Below are 20,708 nucleotides of genomic sequence, written 5' to 3'. Positions count from 1 at the left end.
ACTAGACATGCTGCTAAACTGTGAAATGAAATGAACAAGACTTCAAGAGTTCACCGTGTCCTGAGATAATCATTCAAGATGCTGGGTAGAACAAGCAAACCAGGCTGACCAAGCAGACCAGTCTGATTAGTGAAATTTTGTCAAAAATCAGGGTCTATTACGCAGGCTATAATTTATAAAGCGGTGAGTGACAGGGGAGGTGGGAGATTATCACCTCCCCAGACACTGTCTGATATGAGCTTCCAAAGGCTACCTGCATATTCACCAAGACATCTAGATGTGGTGTATGTGTTTGTTATGTAGGCTATCAAAAGTATACATGGATTCTGTATGTTCCCGTGTCAATGAGACTGAGCATAGTGTGTACCCAACTGTTATCACAGGACCAAATGCTTCCATATTCACGTATCTATGAGCAAAGCATGTGGCAGACTGAGACTGGCTACTTTAGTTATTACCATTTGCATTTATCTTCCCTGAACTATTTGTAGTGCAAAAGAGATTGACTTGAGCCCAGAGTTGTATGAGGTAAGCAAATGAGCGGAGGTGTTATACATATGCCTCCAATGACTTATTGCAAGAAAACATTTCATTAAAAAAATACAAGAATAATCAGAAAAAGAAGAAATGTAAAAGAAAAAGGGTGTTAATAAAGTATTAACAACAGAAAGAACAATAATGATTTTTACATTCTTATATCAACAAGGGGGAAACAAACAGGCACACTGGTCTAATTTGGACAGGAGATTGATTGTCATGGTAACGGTGCAACAACAGTAGTCTACGACGTAATATTGTAATGAGCTGGGCTTTGGCAACAGGTGAAATTATAGCGCCTCTTTTCAAAACAAAGGCCTGTCAAACTCCGTTTGCTTGCATTTCGCAACCAACAACATGTTTATAACAAACTTAAATCAAGCTAAACGGTGTAGAAATCAAGCCTAAACAGGGTAAAATAACGTTTCAGTCTTGTTACATTTAAATGACTAGCTGAAACTTTGTTTTGTTTGGGTTATTAATGTCTAACAACAGTCAGACGTGATTAAACTTGCAATTCCGTCTAAACTACAAACTATTCAGTGGAGACAAAACAAAAACATGCTAATTTATGGGCGCATATGTAAATTTATATGTACATCTTAGAGCCAATGCTTATATTTGACAAGCATAACGGGAAGTGTCAAACTGTCAAAATGAATGAATGAATGAACGAACGACCGAGAAAATAAACGAAAAATGGCTCTATTTACTTTTCTCGGAAATGAAGACACGTCAAGCGCAGCGCTCATGAGAACACAAAAACATATTAGCCGTATATTAGCATTGCCCTTTAATAGGGCTTGTTTGGCAAAATAAAAAGTTGCTGATCTGTCAAAATAACAGAAACATGCTTGGTGGTACAGCAGCATGTGTGAATGTGCCGATCTCAAGCGGCCAGCGGAGCAGCACACGGTAAACAAAGGCCTGTTTCTCAATGCAATCTCCATTTTGAACAATGCAGCTACCTTTTCCTCAAATGGAGTTTATATACATGTGAAACCCTTGCACTTTTGCGTGCATTGCCCACGTATAAACGCATCTGCAGCCCCGGTGTTTACCTGTGTTGCTGCCGTGCGTGCTGTGGCTCCTGAAGCTTGTGTCCGAGCAGTAGCTGCCATGATCATCATCATCTAATTCCTCCAGATAATCAGAGTCGTTCTGCAGGGCCTCCTCTTGATCCGACGAGGGGTTCTCGTTCAAGAGTTCTTCTTCTTCGTCGTCGTCCGATCTGTAGCTTATATTATCCTCCTCCTCGTCGCTGTTGTCATCGTAGACCACCACGGTGTGCGGCCGCCGTGGTGCCGCTCTGCCGCCGCGTCCTCCCCTGGACCCCCGGCCTCTCCCCCTGCCTCCTCCTCCTCCTCTGGCGCCCCGCGATCCCGCCGCGGAGCCTGCAACTTTCCTGCGGCCCCTGGCTGAATTAAAGTTATCCCGAGCGGTCATTTCTGCGTCTGGTTCCCCGGAGCCGCCGCCGACACCCCCGCCTCGTCCCCGTCCCCGACCCCTGCCCCGTCCACGGCCCCGCATGCCCCGGCTCCTGGCGCCCCTGGAGCCGCGGACTGGCTCCGGAGATAGGTCCCGCATCGCTGCTGCCTCTTTGGGCGGCCTTCCTCTTCTCCCCCTCATTGTAGGAGAGAGTGGCTTCTCCTCGGCTTCAATCTCGTTGCAGGAGTGTCCAACACAACCCGCAGAAAAACGGCTGAAAATAATATCCAATGTTGCGAAGGTCCAAGTTAGTCCCAACAAGCCCCGGGCTCGATTTCAGGCAGAAAGCTCAAACCGAATGGCCGGTGTCCCGCTTTGGGTCGCCTGCAGACGCCATTTTTCTTCTCGGCTCTCCCTCCGTTGAAAACACACCAGCAGGCCTGTGCGTGCGCGCCGCGCGTGCGTGTGTGTGTGTGTACGGGGGCGGTCACGTGACTCGCTATTCTACAATAGACGCAATTGCCTTGTTGGTTCATAAAAATAGTTATCCGTGCAAAACCTGACACCCCGCTGTAAGTGTATTATGGTAGAATGATGTGTGGCGGTGGGTTGAATGATGAATCCCAGGCAGACCGTCGAGTGCGTGCCGCCGGTCACAATATAAGCTTGCACTCCTGTTCGCCTCTAGGTCGTCGTCGTTGCAAAGCGAGGCAAAAGATAAGCATTATGTCCGACATCGAAAGATTTTTTGCGAACCTTCAAGTCATTTTAGACTTTGTGCAAAGATGAATAAAGTAAAACCAAATATTGAAAGGTATTGGCTTAATATTGGTTAAAAAAGTAAAACCGACTCATTTGGCTAATAACAATGACTCGTTTCTGTCAATGTGCAGTAGCCTATTAATTACTATTATATAATAAAATACAGCAAATAGTTGCATATCACATTAGGATGTTGAATAATAAATATGTTGCATAACCATTTATATTCCAACAACGACTAGTAAATGCGACCTCGATGTTTCCGCCTTTTGAAAGGCTCCAAAACAAAACAGACCTTATGAACCTCTCAGCTGTCTATCTGTTAATAGACCGCTGAGTAGTGATAGGCCATATTTTTTAGAAATTATAAATTGATTATATATACTTTTAAAAAGTAATACAGTTCGATAAGAATATTGATAAGTCCTAACGAATCGAATCCTAACAGATCCTAACACTTCCATTATGTCCTAACACTTCCTAACGGCCAATGCTAACAGATGGTTCGGTAAGAATGTTTAAATGTTATTTTATACAGTGATTACATTGCATCACGTTGTCGTGGCCGAGTGGTTAAGGCGATGGACTAGAAATCCATTGGGATCTTCCCGCGCAGGTTCGAATCCTGCCGACAACGATTCGTTTTTGTCTTTTATCTAACGCCTCTGGTTTTTCTAAAAGATTCAAAGGAAATCATGTAACTTTTATCCTATGTTTTATATGTATACTGTGGGCTATGTAGGCTATACATATTTTTGCCTCTGCCAGACATGCTCTGCCCTGTATTTTAGTTTATTCCACTGTTTATGTTGACATGTCTGTGTTCGGTTGGATCTCTTAATTACAATTTACTGAATTTAGGCATTTAGCAGACACTCTTAATCCAAAACAACATTACAGTAAGCAGGAACAATACACTGTAATATACCAGTAAGACGCGCAAACGCGGGAAGCGAACGCAGCTCGTACATATTTGGGTTTTGGACATATAGCTGTTTTGGGGACTCCTTATAATTATGGTTATGGCTGAGTCATGGTGACACAAATCACTCAGCTCCATATATGGGCACAAAAGCGGGACAGACAGACAGACAGCTGCTTTGGGGACTCCTTATATGGTTATGGCTGAGTCATGGTGACACAAATCACTCAGCTCCATATATGGGCACAAAAGCGGGACAGACAGACACACACACACAGACATGATCTGCGTACTATGATCTCATAGTAAGTGCTCACTGCGTTCGCAACCAGTAAGACGCCCTGAGGGTGAGAAGCATACAGTATGGAATGTCAGAACAGGTCAGCTCCATATATGGTGATCTAAGGGGTTGACGCTCCAAATATGGCCGTCTCCATATATACAGATCTAGGTGATGATCCAGTCTTCTCCATGTATGGCTATCCAGGGTTTGATGAGGTTAGTCTCGTGATCTTCATATATGGAGACGGACATATTTGGAGCGTGTCACGAGGCGTGATGGACTGACGGCCATATATGGTGCTGTGACGTGTCACGAGGTGTGAAGTCACGCGGTGTGATGGACTAATGGCCATATATGGTGTGACTGACGGCACAGGTTTTCATAGTAAACTGCGACCTATGGTCGCAATCAAATACATAGAAACCGTGAGGTTCCTAGTTTGATCCCAGGATCCCAGGCTCCCCCAGAGTTAGTGTCAAAGTGCCTTTGAGCAAGACTCTGAACCAGATTGTTGCCGAGCTCCCTAACGTGCAGGACATCATAGGACATAGGTGCAGGTTAGTGCTTTGCATGGTTTCCTCCATCGGTGTATGAATGGGTGAATGTAATGCACAATCTATGTAAAGCACCTTGGAAAAATGTGTTATATAAATGCACCATATAACCTATTATCTAACAGTAGTACTTTATTAGTTAGTAATTATGAGTATACATTATAGAGTGCTACTGTATGTGCTACGTCTACATAGAATGTTAATTCATAAATCTAATAAAATCTAATTGATCCCTTTGAACTTCAAAGTGTTTGTGCACTGAGTTGATTGATTGGGCCACAAAAGGTGTAAACTCTTTTGCTCGTTAGTGCTCTCTAAATCAACAAGTCTGTCAGAGAGGGGAGGCGAATGTGTTTGTACACAGCAGTTTCAGAGTATGGTAATTATGAGTGATGAGTGCACAGGTCCATAAGATGTGATTTGATCATCATTCATTAACAAGAATATATGATAGCCTAAATAAAAGTTTTGGCTATTGAATGCCAAGATTTATTGCACAATAGAGGAACACCTTCTGCACTACAGCGGTTTTGCAAATGAGATATCATATTAATCTTGAATGAATTCATTCTGAATTCACAAGATATGAAATGAATAATTTGAAATGTCACACAAATTAAATCTAAAAACCCCTTTACAGAGTTGCATTTATTAAAACAAATCACACTTGTGTGAAGTCAGGGGCACCCACTGTGGCTGCCACGTGACATCACTGTTTAAAGCAAACATTAAAAGTCCATAGACTTGGCTGCCGCATGGCAGCCCTTCAAAAATAGTATCACAGACCCAGATTCTTCAATGTGATGAATTATATGAAACACAAAATGTATCTACAGAAAACATGCTGCAAATCTAATATAACTGATAGATCTACATTCATAGTTTTGACACATACAAGACAGTTAAATCTCACTTTTATCAAAGGTACCCCATTTCAAGTAAAGATTAGCCTTTTGTGAGCCAGGCTCTGTACTGTTTTTAATATAACAGGGCTGTCTCTGACTCTTAAGGAAAGCGGATAGATGAGTGAGACAGACATAGATATAGGCTTGATAAAATACTGACCAGGTTAAAACATGACTTGAGGGATCTGCATTTTAACAATGTCTGAATGTATAAACTACACAAGCAATTGTGTAGCATAAAACACATGAATCATTCTGGTGGGCAAAATACTGTACAGCATGTATGCCAAAGCAGTACACACAGAATACAAAACTGTACAAACAGATTGAACGGGTCAAATATGGGAAGGAGAAGAGACAGCCAACATTTTTATTAAAAATGATCTGGAATTATCCTAAAACAGCTCGATAACTTCGATGGAGTATTGTCCAATGTCCTTCTGCACCTTCATCTTATGGAGCTCTTTGAGGCTTCCTTCCAGCTTTCCCAGTTCAGAGTAAAGTTTCACCTGAAGAGGGATCACAAATTCACAAATTTAAATTAGCAAGCTGGTAGTACAGTATGTTTAACCAAAATGTAAAAGTTAAAACTTAGAAGTAATTATAGACACAATTGGAGGTTTCAGGGTCAATGGAGAACATTATCTCTAATACTTACATAATGTAAGTAAATACAATTATTTTAAGGTGTGAAAGATTTAATCCTTCGATAAAAGTGGCATGCAGTTATTTTGCCATGAGTATTTAGAAAGTTAAATATAGTTTACCGTATACTATTTTCAATGGCTGACAAAAACAAACAAAAGGTCTATGCAATTTTGGTTAATATAATTGCCATTCACCCTTGCTATTACCCCAGTAGTTAAAAAGGTCATGACATATAGTCAATCTAATTATGAGATGATTGGTAATTTGGGGTGCCCCCCTATGTGTGTAAACTGTACATGGCATGACTGGTTTACAGTTCTATATAGGTAGGTTTATACGTTTTATCTATCTGCAAGTAATCTGGCCAAATTCTACCCTGGTTTAGAATCAACCTGCAGTAGGTGCAATCAAGACACAGCTACCCGTAGCAACATATCGTTGCTGTCTGGAGACCACATAACTCCATTTTTTAGTTGTTTGTTTTTTTGCACGTCTGTGTTTCGTTAAAAAAATATTGACCATGACATATTTTCCATTGACAATGGAAAATAGTAAAAAACACTTTGGACAAAAGCTCTTAACTCCATTGGACCCTCAAACTGTAAAGCAACCAACTCCACCACCTCTCCCCCTCTCATGCAAGTAATTAACAATACAGTATATAAAGTCACAACACCCAACTTTGATGAGGCAGTATTGCTTTGTTTACAAAATATAAGGTTTTCTTACTATCCTGAAAATATATATATTTTTCCTTTCCTGAATTTTTTTGGAGTTCCAAACTGACCTCATTTAGAAAAGGAACAATAATTAGATTAATATACATTGGAATCAAATCACACAAAGATAGAGACCGTTACCTGAGACTTGACAAAACTTTGGAGGTTCAACAGTAGGCCTCTGGCCTCTGGAGACATTACCAGCATAGTGAAATGAGCATCCAACATCAAACATACCCAATCCATGATCTAGAGGAGACAATAAAGGAAATACATAATTTATAATGTAATCTATAATGATGAATATCAATTTAATAATCTGGAATGTATGACCTGATGACCAATCCTCCCAAATCAACTGTTATTGATTCCCGTTTTTACTGTTCCCGTCTTTTTACAACGTGGCACAGAAGGGTCAAGCCGCCTAGAACTGCGTTTGTCCTTTATGTACGTTTGTTCCCAACTCTATATTTGGACCAACATAATACTATGTCATCATAATTTATAAACAGCACACCTAGCAATTTGCTATCAATAGTTACAGATTGCACAGCTGATTATGAAGTGTTCAATGGGATACAAACCAGTGTCAATGATGGCGATCTCAACCCATGCATTTGTGGAAAGGCATCTTGGGAATATTTCACATAAAGAAACTGCAAGTACTGGAGAAAAAGCTGTAGGGGGAGATGGAAAAGAGTGGAATTTCAAAGGCTGGTAGGAATTGAGGGAATTTGAAAAGGGCTCATTAATTGCCTCTTGAGCCTAATTTATGGTTAGTTTTACAATGTGTCGCTTGACAAAAATAACTGATTCACAACAGAAAAATTGGGAAACAGTCCACTATAAATTACACACACACACACAGTCTTTCATTTTCATACCAGTAATTACATTGCTAACAAATCAACCATTGAGCACAGGTAGGCACATTAGCAGCTTGTACTCACAATGACTTGAGGAGCCGAGAGGTCTTTTAGGTGTGGGAGGATAAAGGTGTCACTGTAAGACGTCTGCAGGATCTCATTGCTGCTTCAGTTAAGACATTAACACCTTCACAGTTTTAGGTATTCTCTTTTAATGTTTGTATTCAAGATTTTTCCCTAAGATTTATTTATTTGGCAGTTTTTCATGTTTTTGAAGGAAATTTCTATTATTTGGTTTCCCCCCAAATAGCCTGCCCTGAATTTTTGCCTATTTTTCCAATGTTCGCACCAGGGTTCACGTAGTTTATCTACTTTACACTAATTATCCATATATTTCAACATTCGCTAGAGTGACAAAATGTCCCTTTGTGGGATCAATAATGGTCTATCTATCTAGTACTGTACTGTACCATATGTAGAGTATGTACATGGTGGGTTTACTAGTGTAGTAGACTAGCTGCTTTTGGTTGGGCTTCAAGTACAATGGTAGACAGACTTGACGTATTAAAAATGTCCTGCATATCCATTTAATTTTGTAATCCATTCCTAAACACAGAAAGAGGATACAGTAGCACAGCCTTGTGCAGGCCCACTGGACAGGTCTGCCCTGGTTGGCCTGACGGCTTTTCCGTGTCATCTGCTGTGGTCTTCACTGGAGCTTGGCCTCCACCGCAGGGATCAGAACTGTCAGGACTAAAACCATTCTGCACGCCTCCTTGGCTTCGACATGCTGCAAGGACGGTTTCCATGAAGGAGAGACTATCAGGCTCTAGCCCTCCTATCTCGGTATCACTGTCTGGAATGCTGCAATGAGAACACACATTGCAACATGGCTGTTCAGGAATAGAGAAGAAACCTGTACAGTATATACTGTAGTAATGGGGTGGAATAGCATGGATTGCTGAACTCAATTTAAAGACAGTCTTACAAGAGTCTGGCAGTAAAATAGTGCCAATTCATGCAGAAAGAAAATAAATGAGAACACAAGGTGACTTGGTTTTTCTTTTCATTCATTATTGAGTTTACCTGATGAAAGTTTTGAGACAAGCACAGGTCACAGCTTCAGGCACATCTGGGAACAGCTGCAGCGAGAGCTGACACAGGGAATAGTCTTTCTTCTCCAGGGCCAACAGAATAAGGCTGGGACACACACTGTAGAATACCATAACAGATAACATTTTACAAACATATGGCATAGTGCATAAGGGGTGAGATGCATAGAATAGCATTCATCTGTATACTATGCATGTATCCTTTTTTGAGTCCTTGTGTCCATCTGCAGCGAATCTCATTTTGTCAATAAATTCACCATAAACGTTGTAGTTTGTACATTGTACGTGTAGTCAATCCCACATATTTTCCACCTTTTGCCAAATAATCTCAAGCGGTTTGATGATTCTGCAAGCTTTGCTGACAACGTTCATTGTAGAAGAGGAGGGAATGGTGCTCATCTTTCTGCACAACCCTTTGCATTGCTTTACGGATGAGGTCAGTAGTTAACATTAAGCAGTGATATAGCCAGTCAGGATGCTTTTGGTGGTGCCTCTGTACAAGGCTTGCAGAACCCTAGGGATCATGCTGACCTTCTTCTTTCACCTGAGAAAGGAAAGGACTTGTTGTGCCTTCTCCAACACCAATTCAGTGTGCACATCCTCAGTGATGCTGACGTTTTACACTGCAGCACCTACTACTGTATGTGGATAGGGGTATATTCTCTGCCTGGCCTGTAGTCTACATTACAATCAGCTCTTTGGTCTTGTCGATGCCGATAGGTGTGACAGGTTCTCGAACTCATCGTTGTCATATATATATATATATATATATATATATATATATACACAGTATATATATATTGACTCGTCTGCGAACATGACCACTACATTGGAGCCGTGTGTGTCCACACAGATGTAATGTACAGGGAGTAGTGACGGGAAAACAATGAATCTTGGATACATCGTGATGCAGCAGACGTGGTCGATTCTGAATTGATGCACAGACTAAATGTTAATTTAACATAATATTGAAGGAACAAAAAGGCATTTTTGTGCATGCTGCTAGTAGGTCAAGGAAGACACTCAAAGGTATTTATTTTTAATCTGCCTCATGGTGGGGCTATATCAACCTGCTTTACATTTTTGTCTACAACTCTGGAACTACTACTAATATAAATCCTTTATGATGGTTTATGATGCAACTCCCCACAATGCAGGGCTCGAAATTAACTTTTTTACTTGGTAGCACTGGTGCTCCCAATTTCAAAATGAAGGAGCACCAGAAAAAAATTAGGAGCACCCACCAAAATCTAAGGAGCACTAATATGTAATCGATTTTTTACATTCATAAAAACAATAATATAACGTGTGGTTTACAAATAACATAAAATGACTAAAGTATAAAAATACATGCCAGAATTTAAAATGTAGTGTCCAGACTTTCTGTCCCTCATCCATCCATCTCTTCAAAGAGGCCGAGGCATCAAACATCTCCAGATGAGGACCCTCTAGTCTACACTGATTCCGGCCAGTCACATCACCCGTTTTCTTTTTCTTTGTTTTGTGTTTTTCACCTTCATAGCCTATTTAGATCATATAATTAGAATTTCTAATATAAAATAATTTCTATGTAAAACATGGTATTTATAGCTATGCCTACTCACTATGCCTACCACTTCAGTGCTGGAAAATTACTCTAATGTTATACTTAAGTAAAAGTAGCAATACTGCTGCTATGTAGAAACCAGGTAGAAACACTTACAAGTCTGCTATTCTCTCTCCCTCCCTCTCTCTCATTCCCTACCTCTCTCTCATTCCCTCTCTCTCTCTCTTGCAAGCGCGCGAGCGCACACACACGCACACACACACACACACACACGCCGGTCCGCCTCCTCCTCTTTTACAAATTACAATCACAGAGTCCGTAGCGTACCGCTCCGGTCTTTTCTGAATCGCTGCCTTGAAATAATGTACTTTCTGACACATAGTGAAGTTGCGAGCCGAGGCGCTCTGGAATGTGAGCGATGCAGCGCTCAACGTTGTCCCGTACCGTTGTGTCAAAGAGTAGTTAACTACACACGTTGGTTTGTTAGCATCAAGTGCTAGTGCAGCTAGCAGACAGGAGTCTGCAGTGGAGTTGGATAGAGCGGCTGCGGCTCAGAGCGCCCGTTTTTCGAGAATTGATCGTTGTAGCCAGGCGCACCACAGTAATTATTTGTAGTAGCACTGGTGCTCCCAAATATATTTTTAGGTCGCAAAGGTTAAAATTCAGGCGCATTTGCGACCAAAATGGTCGCTATTTCGAGCCCTGCCACAATGGCAAAGACCATTTCTGACTAACTAGATGTTCTTGCATTATCTTCAAAAAACAGTTTGCTACTCCTCCTCCAGATTTTGTTCAACGCTCACTGACCTGTGGCATAGGCACTGTGTGTGTACCAGCTGTGCCAGGGAGCTTGGGGTGTAGAAGGCTGAATCGGCCAGGCTCCGCAACACCAGGCCTGCGGCCAGTAGCCCCACCGATGTCTGCAGGTCCTGGATATCGGTTCTGGAGAGGAGCCCTTTTACCTCCCTCTCTACCTCCTCGGCCGGTGCATTCTGAGGAACAGAAAAATACACCGTTAGGTCCTGTACACCTAAGAGTAAAACATAGAAAAGTATAGTCGTGTAGGCTATTTTATTTATTATTTATTTTGTGTTGGCTAGCTAAGAAGTGATGCAGGTTAGAATACCCTTCAACCAATAATCGTATTCTTACCTTGATACGCTCCAGAACTTGGTCAACAGTAAAGCCAGGTGCTGACTGGCTCTTACGGCTCAATTTCTGGGAAGAATAATCCAAACAAGCAAACAAGTTACTTGTCTACAAGTAACTTGGATTGTCAGAAAGAGTTTGATGTTTGGAAGATGATTGTCATATGTCATTTATCTGGGGACTTGACTGGTAACTAAAAAATCTTCATCCATAGGGGAATTAACAGACGTTAAAGTATGATTTTGTTAGCGGTTAGCTGAAGACAAAGTGACTTACAGACTTCCTAGTATCCACTGATCTTGAAGCCTGAGTCTTCTCTCCATGAAGAATAGTGTTCCATGATGGCACCAACACTGGAATTTTAGACTCTAGGATAAGAAAAAAGTCAAACATGATTTTAATTTCCACCCATGAACACAATAGAAAACTAGATCAAAGAGTTGGATAAATTCTTTCAGTATAATTTGTATTTTATATAATCTTTTCTCATTTATTTTACGAGTACTGTATTTAAGTACAGTATGAGTAAATATTACATGCAGCCAATGTTTGGAGGAGTCAAGCTGCTTTTATGTTGGCATTATATTGCTCTGATGTCTCCTTACCTTCAGTCCCAGCCTTCTTTAATTTGCCCAGCGCTGAGGCTAGGGAAGACTTGGCACACTCATACGGGATAACAGAGAGGGCCTTCCCATGGGGAATAAACAGCTTCCCAGAGTAACTCCACAGCTAAACCAGAGAAATTCAAATGAATGCAAAAACCTTTCCACAGTCAAAACTAAACTCAGAAAATAAAACGTCCACAATTTAATATGGAATTAAATTGGAATGATTGTGTTACTCATTTATCTAATCAAAGGTTCATGTTTTTTCTCTTATTTTCCCCCATGGCACACAAGTGCATCAGACGGCAAAGTTTACAGATGCATCTTTTACAGTGCTTTAAGTGTCACTTCATTTAACCATCTTAAATTCACTTGTTCAGTAGCCGATAGTACCAAGCATTCAATCTACATACATTGCTGCAAGAGGACGATCAGATGACATGAAGAGTGTATTTTAATAGTGTAAACTGCTATAAAGTTGTGATGAGGGACTGTAAGCCCAGTCACTGTGGAGAGCAGATGGGATGTTCTACCAAAGTCATACAGTCCTTCATTAGCACAGAGCAGCCACAAGGACAGGGAACCTTGGCCTCAATATGAAAATAAAAATAATGACATTGAAGATCACTAAAATGTACTACTGAACAATTCTATTAGACTCAGGTTTCCTTCCCTAACTCACAGCTAAAAGTAGCAAATAATATTCTATTAGTATAACTACATCTTGAACCACTTAGCATTTGGTCAAACAAACACGGCTATAACAGCATCTCAACAAAACAAGAGAAGAAGAAGAAGAGAAATGCGTTCTGGTAAATCAAGTTTACCAAGGGTAACTGGACTAAGCATCAGATACTTGTTTACAGCCAGGCCCACATGGAGCATTTCATGGTAGAGGTTCAATGCCTTGTCCAAGGGCACTTCAACGGTGGTAATTTTAACGTGTCGGATCGCTGATTCGAACTGGCGACCTTCCGGTATCTAGACCGCTCCGCAATCCACTCGGCCACCGCTGCCTCAAGCTCAGCGCCACATCCAATTTCATGTTCATATTGTAGCAATCCTACCTGTCCATAGAGTTTGCCTGCCATCTCCTTCCCCGCCTGGAGTGTCTGGAAATTGGTATTCCAGATGCACAGGAAGTCTTAGGAAACAAGGACAGAGAATTCATTCAGAAACTGCACGTGCTAGCAGGAGATATTAAGATTCACAAAGCTCGGAACCAACTGGTTTGAAAGTCTTTAAACACGACATACTAAAGTGTGTGTGTGTGTGTGTGTGTGTGTGTGTGTGTGTGTGTGTGTGTGTGTGTGTGTGTGTGTGTGCGCGCGCGTGCGTGCTCCAACTGAAAAGCTGAGTTGTCCGGAGTGTCTGCATTTAAATTGTGGCGTCAGCGACGGAATACAATAATTGCAGCTTGTTCAGATTCGGATTAAATGCATCTACAGGTAACTAAATGGGGTTATTGTATATTTATACATTAATTAACAATTCATTGAATTAATTTTTAACAGATGAAAATTCCAACGTTAGTTAATGAGTCATAAAGGAACAAAATACCAAGGCACTGCCCGGTGAGCAATGAGGAGTTAAGCGTCTTGAATGAAAATAAACAACAGAGAGTGCTACAAAACAGCATGTACATCATGAATATTTGAAGTTAGGATATTTACCTTTGCCGGCCCCAGCAGAGGGGTGTGGGACCCCCACCACAGCCACGTGGGCTTCATCCAGGGCCAGGGCTGAGGCAGCCCCCAGCAGCCCCTCTCCGACGGGCAGACTCAGAAGCAGGTTCCGGGGCAGGGACAGCACCTGGGATCCCTGTTCAGTCGCATGGCCCTGCACAGACACCTCACTCTGGTACACATGACCGTTGGGGTCTGGGTAGATGGAGAAGGATGAGACAATAAGAGGAAAATACACCCATGTGTCACTGACAACATCATCTGCGTGTGGAATATAACCCAAATGCAGCTATGTCCAAATAGCATGTGTGTTGTCTAACAAACAAATCAGTTAGCTTCATATATGGACACAAAAGGGGCATGCCAGGGAAAGGGACAAGGACTGACAGATATTTAGGACTTACTTAGTAAATAACAGCATCTTAATCTTTAATCTGTGTTTGCCAAATACACTCTTATATTATAAAATGCTGTCAGTCACATCTATGCAGTGCAGTTGTACTTACAGAGATAAAGCAGGCTGATGCTTTTGTTTCGGTATGTAGCAGAGAAGCTGAGTGGGGAGAGACCAGGCTCCTCTCTCTCCAGCTTGTATCTCTGCAGTGTGTTAGGCTTCAATCTTTGTAAGTAAAGGAACTGATCCCCCTTCTGTGGTAAGACACAAGATATCACTCAGTATCTGGATTACACATTCAACATGTATGAAAAAAGCCCACAACATCATGAAAGACACCAGCCATCCCGCAAATACCCTGTTCAAACCACTCCCTTCCAAAAAACGCTACCAGAGCATCAAATCTCGCACCACCCGTCTCAGTAACAGTTTCTACCCCCAGGCAGTCAGGCTGCTGAACAGCTGACCTTGAACTGTATTTTGTCTTTTTCTTGCACTATAGAGGTTTGTTTATGTCCTGTGTATGTAAGACTGAGAGTGCTCTGAGCTAAATAATTTTCATTGTATTTATACTCTATACACATGACAAATAAACCTGAACCTGAACAATGATTGGCATGAAAACAAACAAGAATCAACTAACATTTTGGAGGGGCCCTCCAATGCATGGAGACAAAACAAAGAAGAATCAACTAACATTTTGGAGGGGCCCTCCAATGCATGGAGACAAAACAAAGAAGAATCAACTAACATTTTGGAGGGGCCCTCCAATGCATAGAGACAAAAAATAAATCAGCTTCACCTGTTCAGTTGTGAAGATGACAAAGCGCTGAGTCTCTGCCATGATGTTTGTGCTCCACCTAAAGGTCACAAAAGGCAATGCATCAACAGCAATCCAAATTATCTGATGGTAAGAAATGTAGTTTGTATCGCTATCGTCAGCATGTATAATCAGTAATGACTATACTGTACAGGTTGCATTTTTAGTCCACTGGTTATGACTCACTATATTCCTGACAGTACAGAAAAACATTTTCCTTGGATTAATTAGATTTCCAAAAAGCTGTTGAAATAAATCAATTTCAAAACCCTTATAATCTATGCAGGTATAGTTCCATTAGCATTATTCATCCGTACGACATTTCTGGAAAGTAGACCCGCCAGCACTGCGATTCTACAACACCTGATAAATGCAGGACTCAGACTAACGTCATCACTCACCTTATTACTTCCTCCTGTGCCAGAACCTCTTCTATGGGCTGCTGGGGAGCGGATAGCAGCGAGTCCAAATGTCTGACCGCACCTCTCTGGAACAGAACCACAGGCTCTGTTCCTGGGGCAGCATGGACCCTGCACACATCTGAAGACACCTGAATGTGTCCAGGTAGAATAAACAGCATGGTGTTAATAAACAGCCTCAGTTGTGCTGCGTTGTATGGCACAGTCTCTCACTCACTTACATTAGAGAGTTTCCGCAAAGTAGAATTTATTTTGACAATGTATAAATTAGGCTTCAGCACAGGCTCCAAGTCGTGAGCACCTGTGAAGATCTTTCGCTGACGGATAGCATTAAATTTGCAGTCAAATTTGTTGTGCACTTCCTTTTGTCATTCGGTTCGGACTACAGCCGGATTGGCTGGGTCTGTTACGGTTCAGAAATGTGACAATGGCACAGTGTGCCTGGTAGGAAAGGGGGAAACATCCAATGACAGACGCATTAACACAATCAATTATATTCATACTCACAGTTGCTTTGAAGGTCTTGTCTAAGTGTATGTCTTCATCCTTCCAAACTCTGATAACCTACGAAAAGAAAAACAGAACAGTTTATTAGTTTTACTTGCTGCAATGGTGAGATGGTGTGTCAAGTAAAAAATATCACCACTTTTCAACGAGGTAAAGCTTTAATGTACGGGAAGCACAAATGTATGGGGCACACAATTGACAGGTGTTTTAAATGTTTCATGTATCATCATCGAACCATAACATTGATCGCTCGTTTAGCACAACAGTGTCCGTTTAAAATAAATAAATAAGTGACATAGGTTAGTTTTTCCCATTGAAAGTAAAGAAACAAGCCACAGATTAACACAAGGTTCGGTTTTCCAGAAATGGAATGGCAATATTGGAAAAGTGATTGTTAGGAAAGCCAGACAATAATGTCAGGCAATATTGTTGGCTGCTAGAAGCGTCACAGAAAAAGTGAAACCAAGAGTCACTTGTCCAACGGACAAGGTACAGTATATTTTACATGCACTTTTCAAGAAAGATTTATATTATTAGTTGTCCCAGACAACAGGACAAGACGTAATGTCAAGCCCCGTTAAATATATATATCATGATATGGCAATATATTATGACATGGCTAGACAAAGTTTCAAAACGCTACAGCTGCCAACGTGTTTTGGGCATGGAGACAGAGCCTTCACCAGTTCATCAGTGGACCCTGATATACCCCGATGGTTCATGAGGCAACATAATATCTCCAGAAACAGCACTGCCCACTGCCATGTGAAACGATATATAGCACAGTCCTAATAAGAAGCAATTGTTACCATGTTACAATGGACCACAATGGAAACAAGCCACTCTGGGCCTTTTGTGTCATCCTTTTAGAAAAGTTTTCTTGACTGTATGGCCATACTGTCAAACACAAACATGTGCCTAAATTATTCAAACCATCAATCAATCAAACCAGTGTGCCAACAAGTACGGCTGGGACATCCTAGGTACCTTATGGTCTGAGACAGCCACATACTCCTGGGTTTGGGAGTTGTAAACTGCTGAACAGGTCAGGGTTTCTCCTTGTTTCACCGTCCAGCTGCCAAGTGGCTTCTGGTCTGAAACCTTAAAAGAATAAGAGTTAGTCCATTATTAGAATCTGAATGCATGTGTTTTGAACCCTTTTAGAGTAAACTGCAAGATATGTGTCAGAAAATCACTAAATGCATTTTTATTGGATCAGTGAGGCATTTTCAGATTCAACAATCGACACTCTTTGCAAACTAACATAATTTATAAGTGATAGTTTCTGACATTACTGTAATCATTACCATTAATAATATTACTAGTGGTGAATAGTGATCATACGGTATTATCACTAGCCTAACCACACATCAGATAGACAGAGATTCTTCTTATTGTGTAGGTTGGACTTGGATTACTATCATGTGCTCTTTGTTGGCCTAACTGCCCAAAGTCTGTTAACCAGCTTTTTTGTTATACGTGGAGCCAAAGTTTGTGTTATTGCCATTGAGAATGCATTGGGCGTTTAAGTTAAATAACTCAAAAACTATAAAACATTTCAAAGTAAAAAGTTCCAGCATGTGTCTCCACAGTCTGCTGAATTATAAAAAGTGTGAATGGAGTTTCTAGGTGAATGTGATTTTTTTAAAGTTTTGCGTGGGCTCACAAAGTGTCAACTGTGAGTGGACGACCCAATAAAGCTTGTTTACAAGAGGGTCCACCTTGTTCAATTCATCAAAACATTTAGAGACATACAAATAGAGTAATAGACACTTCTATATAACCAAAGAACAGAACAAGAATTCATCATAAAGGAGGTAAACAGGGGAAATAAACATTATACAGTGAGGGGGGAAAAGGGGGGGGGGTGTTCTGTTTTTACGTGGCCATTTTCGAATTGCAGCCGTCCATAGGTGCCCTTTGAGAGCGTTTTTGAAGGAGTCAAGGGATTTGCATGTCTTAATGACTGTTGGTAGGGCGTTCCACATTTTGGTGGCATAGGAGCGAAAATAATTTAGTCCCTTGTTTGTGCCAAATCTGGGTTGTACATGGTTTGTTGCACTCCCTCTGGTGTTGTGGGTACTTTTTGTTTACTTCGTTAACATTAAGGAAGTATTTAGACAGGTACATGGGTATCTTCACTATCTTGGTGGTGTATCGAATATTATGGACCATTGCAAGATGCTGTACTCTGTCATCGACCCTAAGCCATTCCAGCCTGTCAAAGTGGGCAGGGGTGAGGTGGGTGAGGCCAAGTAGGAGCCTGACCAGTTTGTTTTGGGAGGTCTGAAGCCTTGTTTTAAGGCCTTTGAGGTGCTGTGGTACCAAGAGACGATGTCTTGTATCGAAGCTATACAGCACGACCCGGTCCGGTCCAACAGGACAGAACATAATCAAGGTAGAGTAAAGTAGCAGCGTGCGACCAATACCAGATTTTCGGTTCCAATTACTTGTTTGCAGAGTCGAATGGGGCTTTCTGTTACATGAGGTTATATAAAGTAAAAGTAACATGTCTGTGACTGTCTAGTAAAGTAATCAATCAATCAAAAGGGGAAAAGCACAGAAGAAAGTTGGAGGGGGTGTCTGTGCATGGGGGTGCGGCTACGTAGTACGTCGTTAAAATAATAGAAGATGGGTAATAATGGATGTCGTCATGACTCACAACATCACACGAGAATTACGTCTGGTGGACCAGAGCGACACGAGAATCTGAGAACTTTCAAATCGCATTTATTTTTTAGGGAGCGACTCGGTTGATCGCAAAGCTTTGCTTCATGCACAGCAGACACAACCACAGTAAGTGATAGCTCTGGTCCATAGCTCTAATGCATTGCATTCTAAATGAAACGCATTAGAGCTATGGACCAGAGCTATAGTGACGTTATACACGCATTAGCTCTGGTCCGTAGCCCTACAAGTTTACAACGGCAGCAAGGTCTATTAGGGCCATGGACCAGAGCTATAAACGCATCTGCTGTCACGTTTGTTTTCTCCGAGTACATAAAAACGTCTGGGTTTCCGAGGCTAGTTTTCGAGAGCCCAGCTATCATGTGGCTCACTCAATCAGGACACGCTCAGTCAGACATCATCATCCTATATCAGTGTAATTTACCTTAAACAAAGTGACAGATCTGCTCGATTCCGTGACGACGACGTGGTCGCTGTCTCTCTCCACTTCAATTCCCTGGATTCCTGAATCGGAAATATTTTGGGTTTGTGTGAGTGCGCACAACGTGTACCCCTCGTACAGTGCGGCCATGTTTGTTTGAGAGAAGAGAAAACAGACAGAGCAGTCCAATCTCACGAGACTCGCACGTCGGTCCATTCTTCTTCTTCCATTGGGGTTTTATTGTGGTTGGCATCTATAACGTTGCATTACCGCCATCTACGGGTTTGAAACGGGACCAACAGGACAGTCAAACGCAAAAGAGAAATCACACCCGTGTGAAGTGAGGGGCGCTAATATATTAAAGTCTAACTCGTGTTGCTAGCTATGATTAGGTGATGTAATGGTGATGTAAAACAAACTGTGACAAAACAAACATTAAATTCTCATTATTGTTAATGGCATTTAATGTTTGTGACAAGATTACGTAAATCTTCCCTTTTGTCAATGGCGTTTTAACAAACATTGAACTAAAACCAAACATTAAACTCTCTTCATTGTCAATGGCGTTTTTAAAATAAACATTGAACTAAAAACAAACATTAAACCTGTATATATATATATAGGAGGGCCTAGCGCCCCTCAAAAATCATACCTGTCTGAAGTGAGTGGTGCAACACCGCCTGTTGGTACCCTAAACACAGAGACATACAGACCGGGATGGACATATAAATGACTGTTCTTTGGAGTGGTTGGACTCAAAAAAGCAATGAAATTATCAGGTGCTGCCTGGTGCAGTTATACAAAGTAACTAGTAGTAACGTTTTCATATAATTGTAGTGGAGCAGGGCTTGACAGTGATTCCCAAAGTGGGGTCTGGGGACCCCCAGGGGTCCTTGAGAGAGTTCCAGGGGGTCTGGCTCATATACTAAAAACTGTTTCTGAACTGTCCCAACTGGTGGAAAAGGGGTGATGAGCATGTTGTGGAATTGTAAACAGCTGGAACCAATATTATATCAGTATTCTGATATTAACCTGAGGGCCACATTAAGTGAAGGTGGGGGCCGCATGTGGCCCCAGTGCCGCCAGTTGCCCACCTGGAGTATACTGTATATCCCTATGGGATATGCAGCTTGTTTATACTTCACTGTGCAACGGTCCTATGCTGGAAAATAGCAGATATGCAAACTCACAGCAGATCTCATTCAAGACACTGAACTTGCAGATCTGCCATTTTTGCCATCCAAATGCATTATATGGTTAAATGGGCCCTAAGAGATGCAGAAATTAACTAGAAAAAGTGCCCTTCTGGGCACAGGTCTCCACCAGGAGGATAGGTGAGTGTGTGATGTTTGGCAAAATGTTTAGGAGTAATTTTGTGTGTGTGTGTGTGTGTGTGTGTGTGTGTGTGTGTGTGTGTGTGTGTGTGTGTGTGTGTGTGTGTGTGTGTGTAGGCTACATGGCTGTCATGTTGGAAACAGCAGTAAATCAAGTGGGGTGCAGCTGGTGCTCAGAGTGTTTGATTAGGCAGCGGTCTGTTATAGAGCGGAGCGTCTTTATTAAGAGATAACTGTGTGTGTGTGTGTGTGTGTGTGTGTGTGTGTGTGTGTGTGTGTGTGTGTGTGTGTGTGTGTGTGTGTGTGTGTGTGTGTGTGTGTGTGTGTGTGTGTGTGTGTGTGCTTGCATGCGTGCGTGTGTGTGCGAGACGGAGAGCAGACATACATGAAGCTCACATTGCCTC

The 20,708-nt window shown here is 41.7% G+C and overlaps 2 protein-coding genes across 7 annotated transcripts in view; both read right to left on the bottom strand.

The window, feature by feature from the left end:
• The window catches only part of LOC308313036 (nucleosome-remodeling factor subunit BPTF-like), a 54,808-nt gene extending 52,316 nt beyond the window's left edge, over positions 1–2,492 (bottom strand). For all 6 annotated transcript variants that reach the window (XM_080759896.1, XM_080759898.1, XM_080759900.1 and 3 more), the window contains exon 1: positions 1,599–2,492. In XM_080759896.1, the coding sequence (XP_080616022.1) occupies positions 1,599–2,166 (568 nt within the window). In that variant the 5' untranslated portion in view covers positions 2,167–2,492. The remainder of the gene's footprint in view (positions 1–1,598) is intronic.
• A 2,610-nt stretch (positions 2,493–5,102) lies between these two features.
• On the bottom strand, positions 5,103–19,126 carry nol11 (nucleolar protein 11). Its single transcript, XM_080759502.1, has 18 exons — positions 18,974–19,126; positions 16,849–16,962; positions 15,862–15,918; positions 15,337–15,485; positions 14,918–14,975; positions 14,228–14,369; positions 13,710–13,916; positions 13,104–13,180; positions 12,037–12,160; positions 11,708–11,799; positions 11,435–11,500; positions 11,090–11,274; positions 8,711–8,836; positions 8,252–8,488; positions 7,709–7,787; positions 7,343–7,435; positions 6,900–7,007; positions 5,103–5,900 (listed from the first exon to the last, which is right to left on the bottom strand). Exons 1-18 carry the CDS (start codon positions 19,118–19,120, stop codon positions 5,787–5,789), a joined length of 2,175 nt encoding a protein of 724 aa, XP_080615628.1. The 5' UTR covers positions 19,121–19,126; the 3' UTR covers positions 5,103–5,786.
• Positions 19,127–20,708: the final 1,582 nt, after the last annotated feature.

The sequence above is a fragment of the Protomyctophum bolini genome (assembly GCF_963924005.1).
Source record: "Protomyctophum bolini genome assembly, chromosome: 3".
In the NCBI taxonomy this organism is placed as follows: domain Eukaryota; kingdom Metazoa; phylum Chordata; class Actinopteri; order Myctophiformes; family Myctophidae; genus Protomyctophum; species Protomyctophum bolini.
This window is presented reverse-complemented; position numbering and strand designations above follow the sequence as displayed.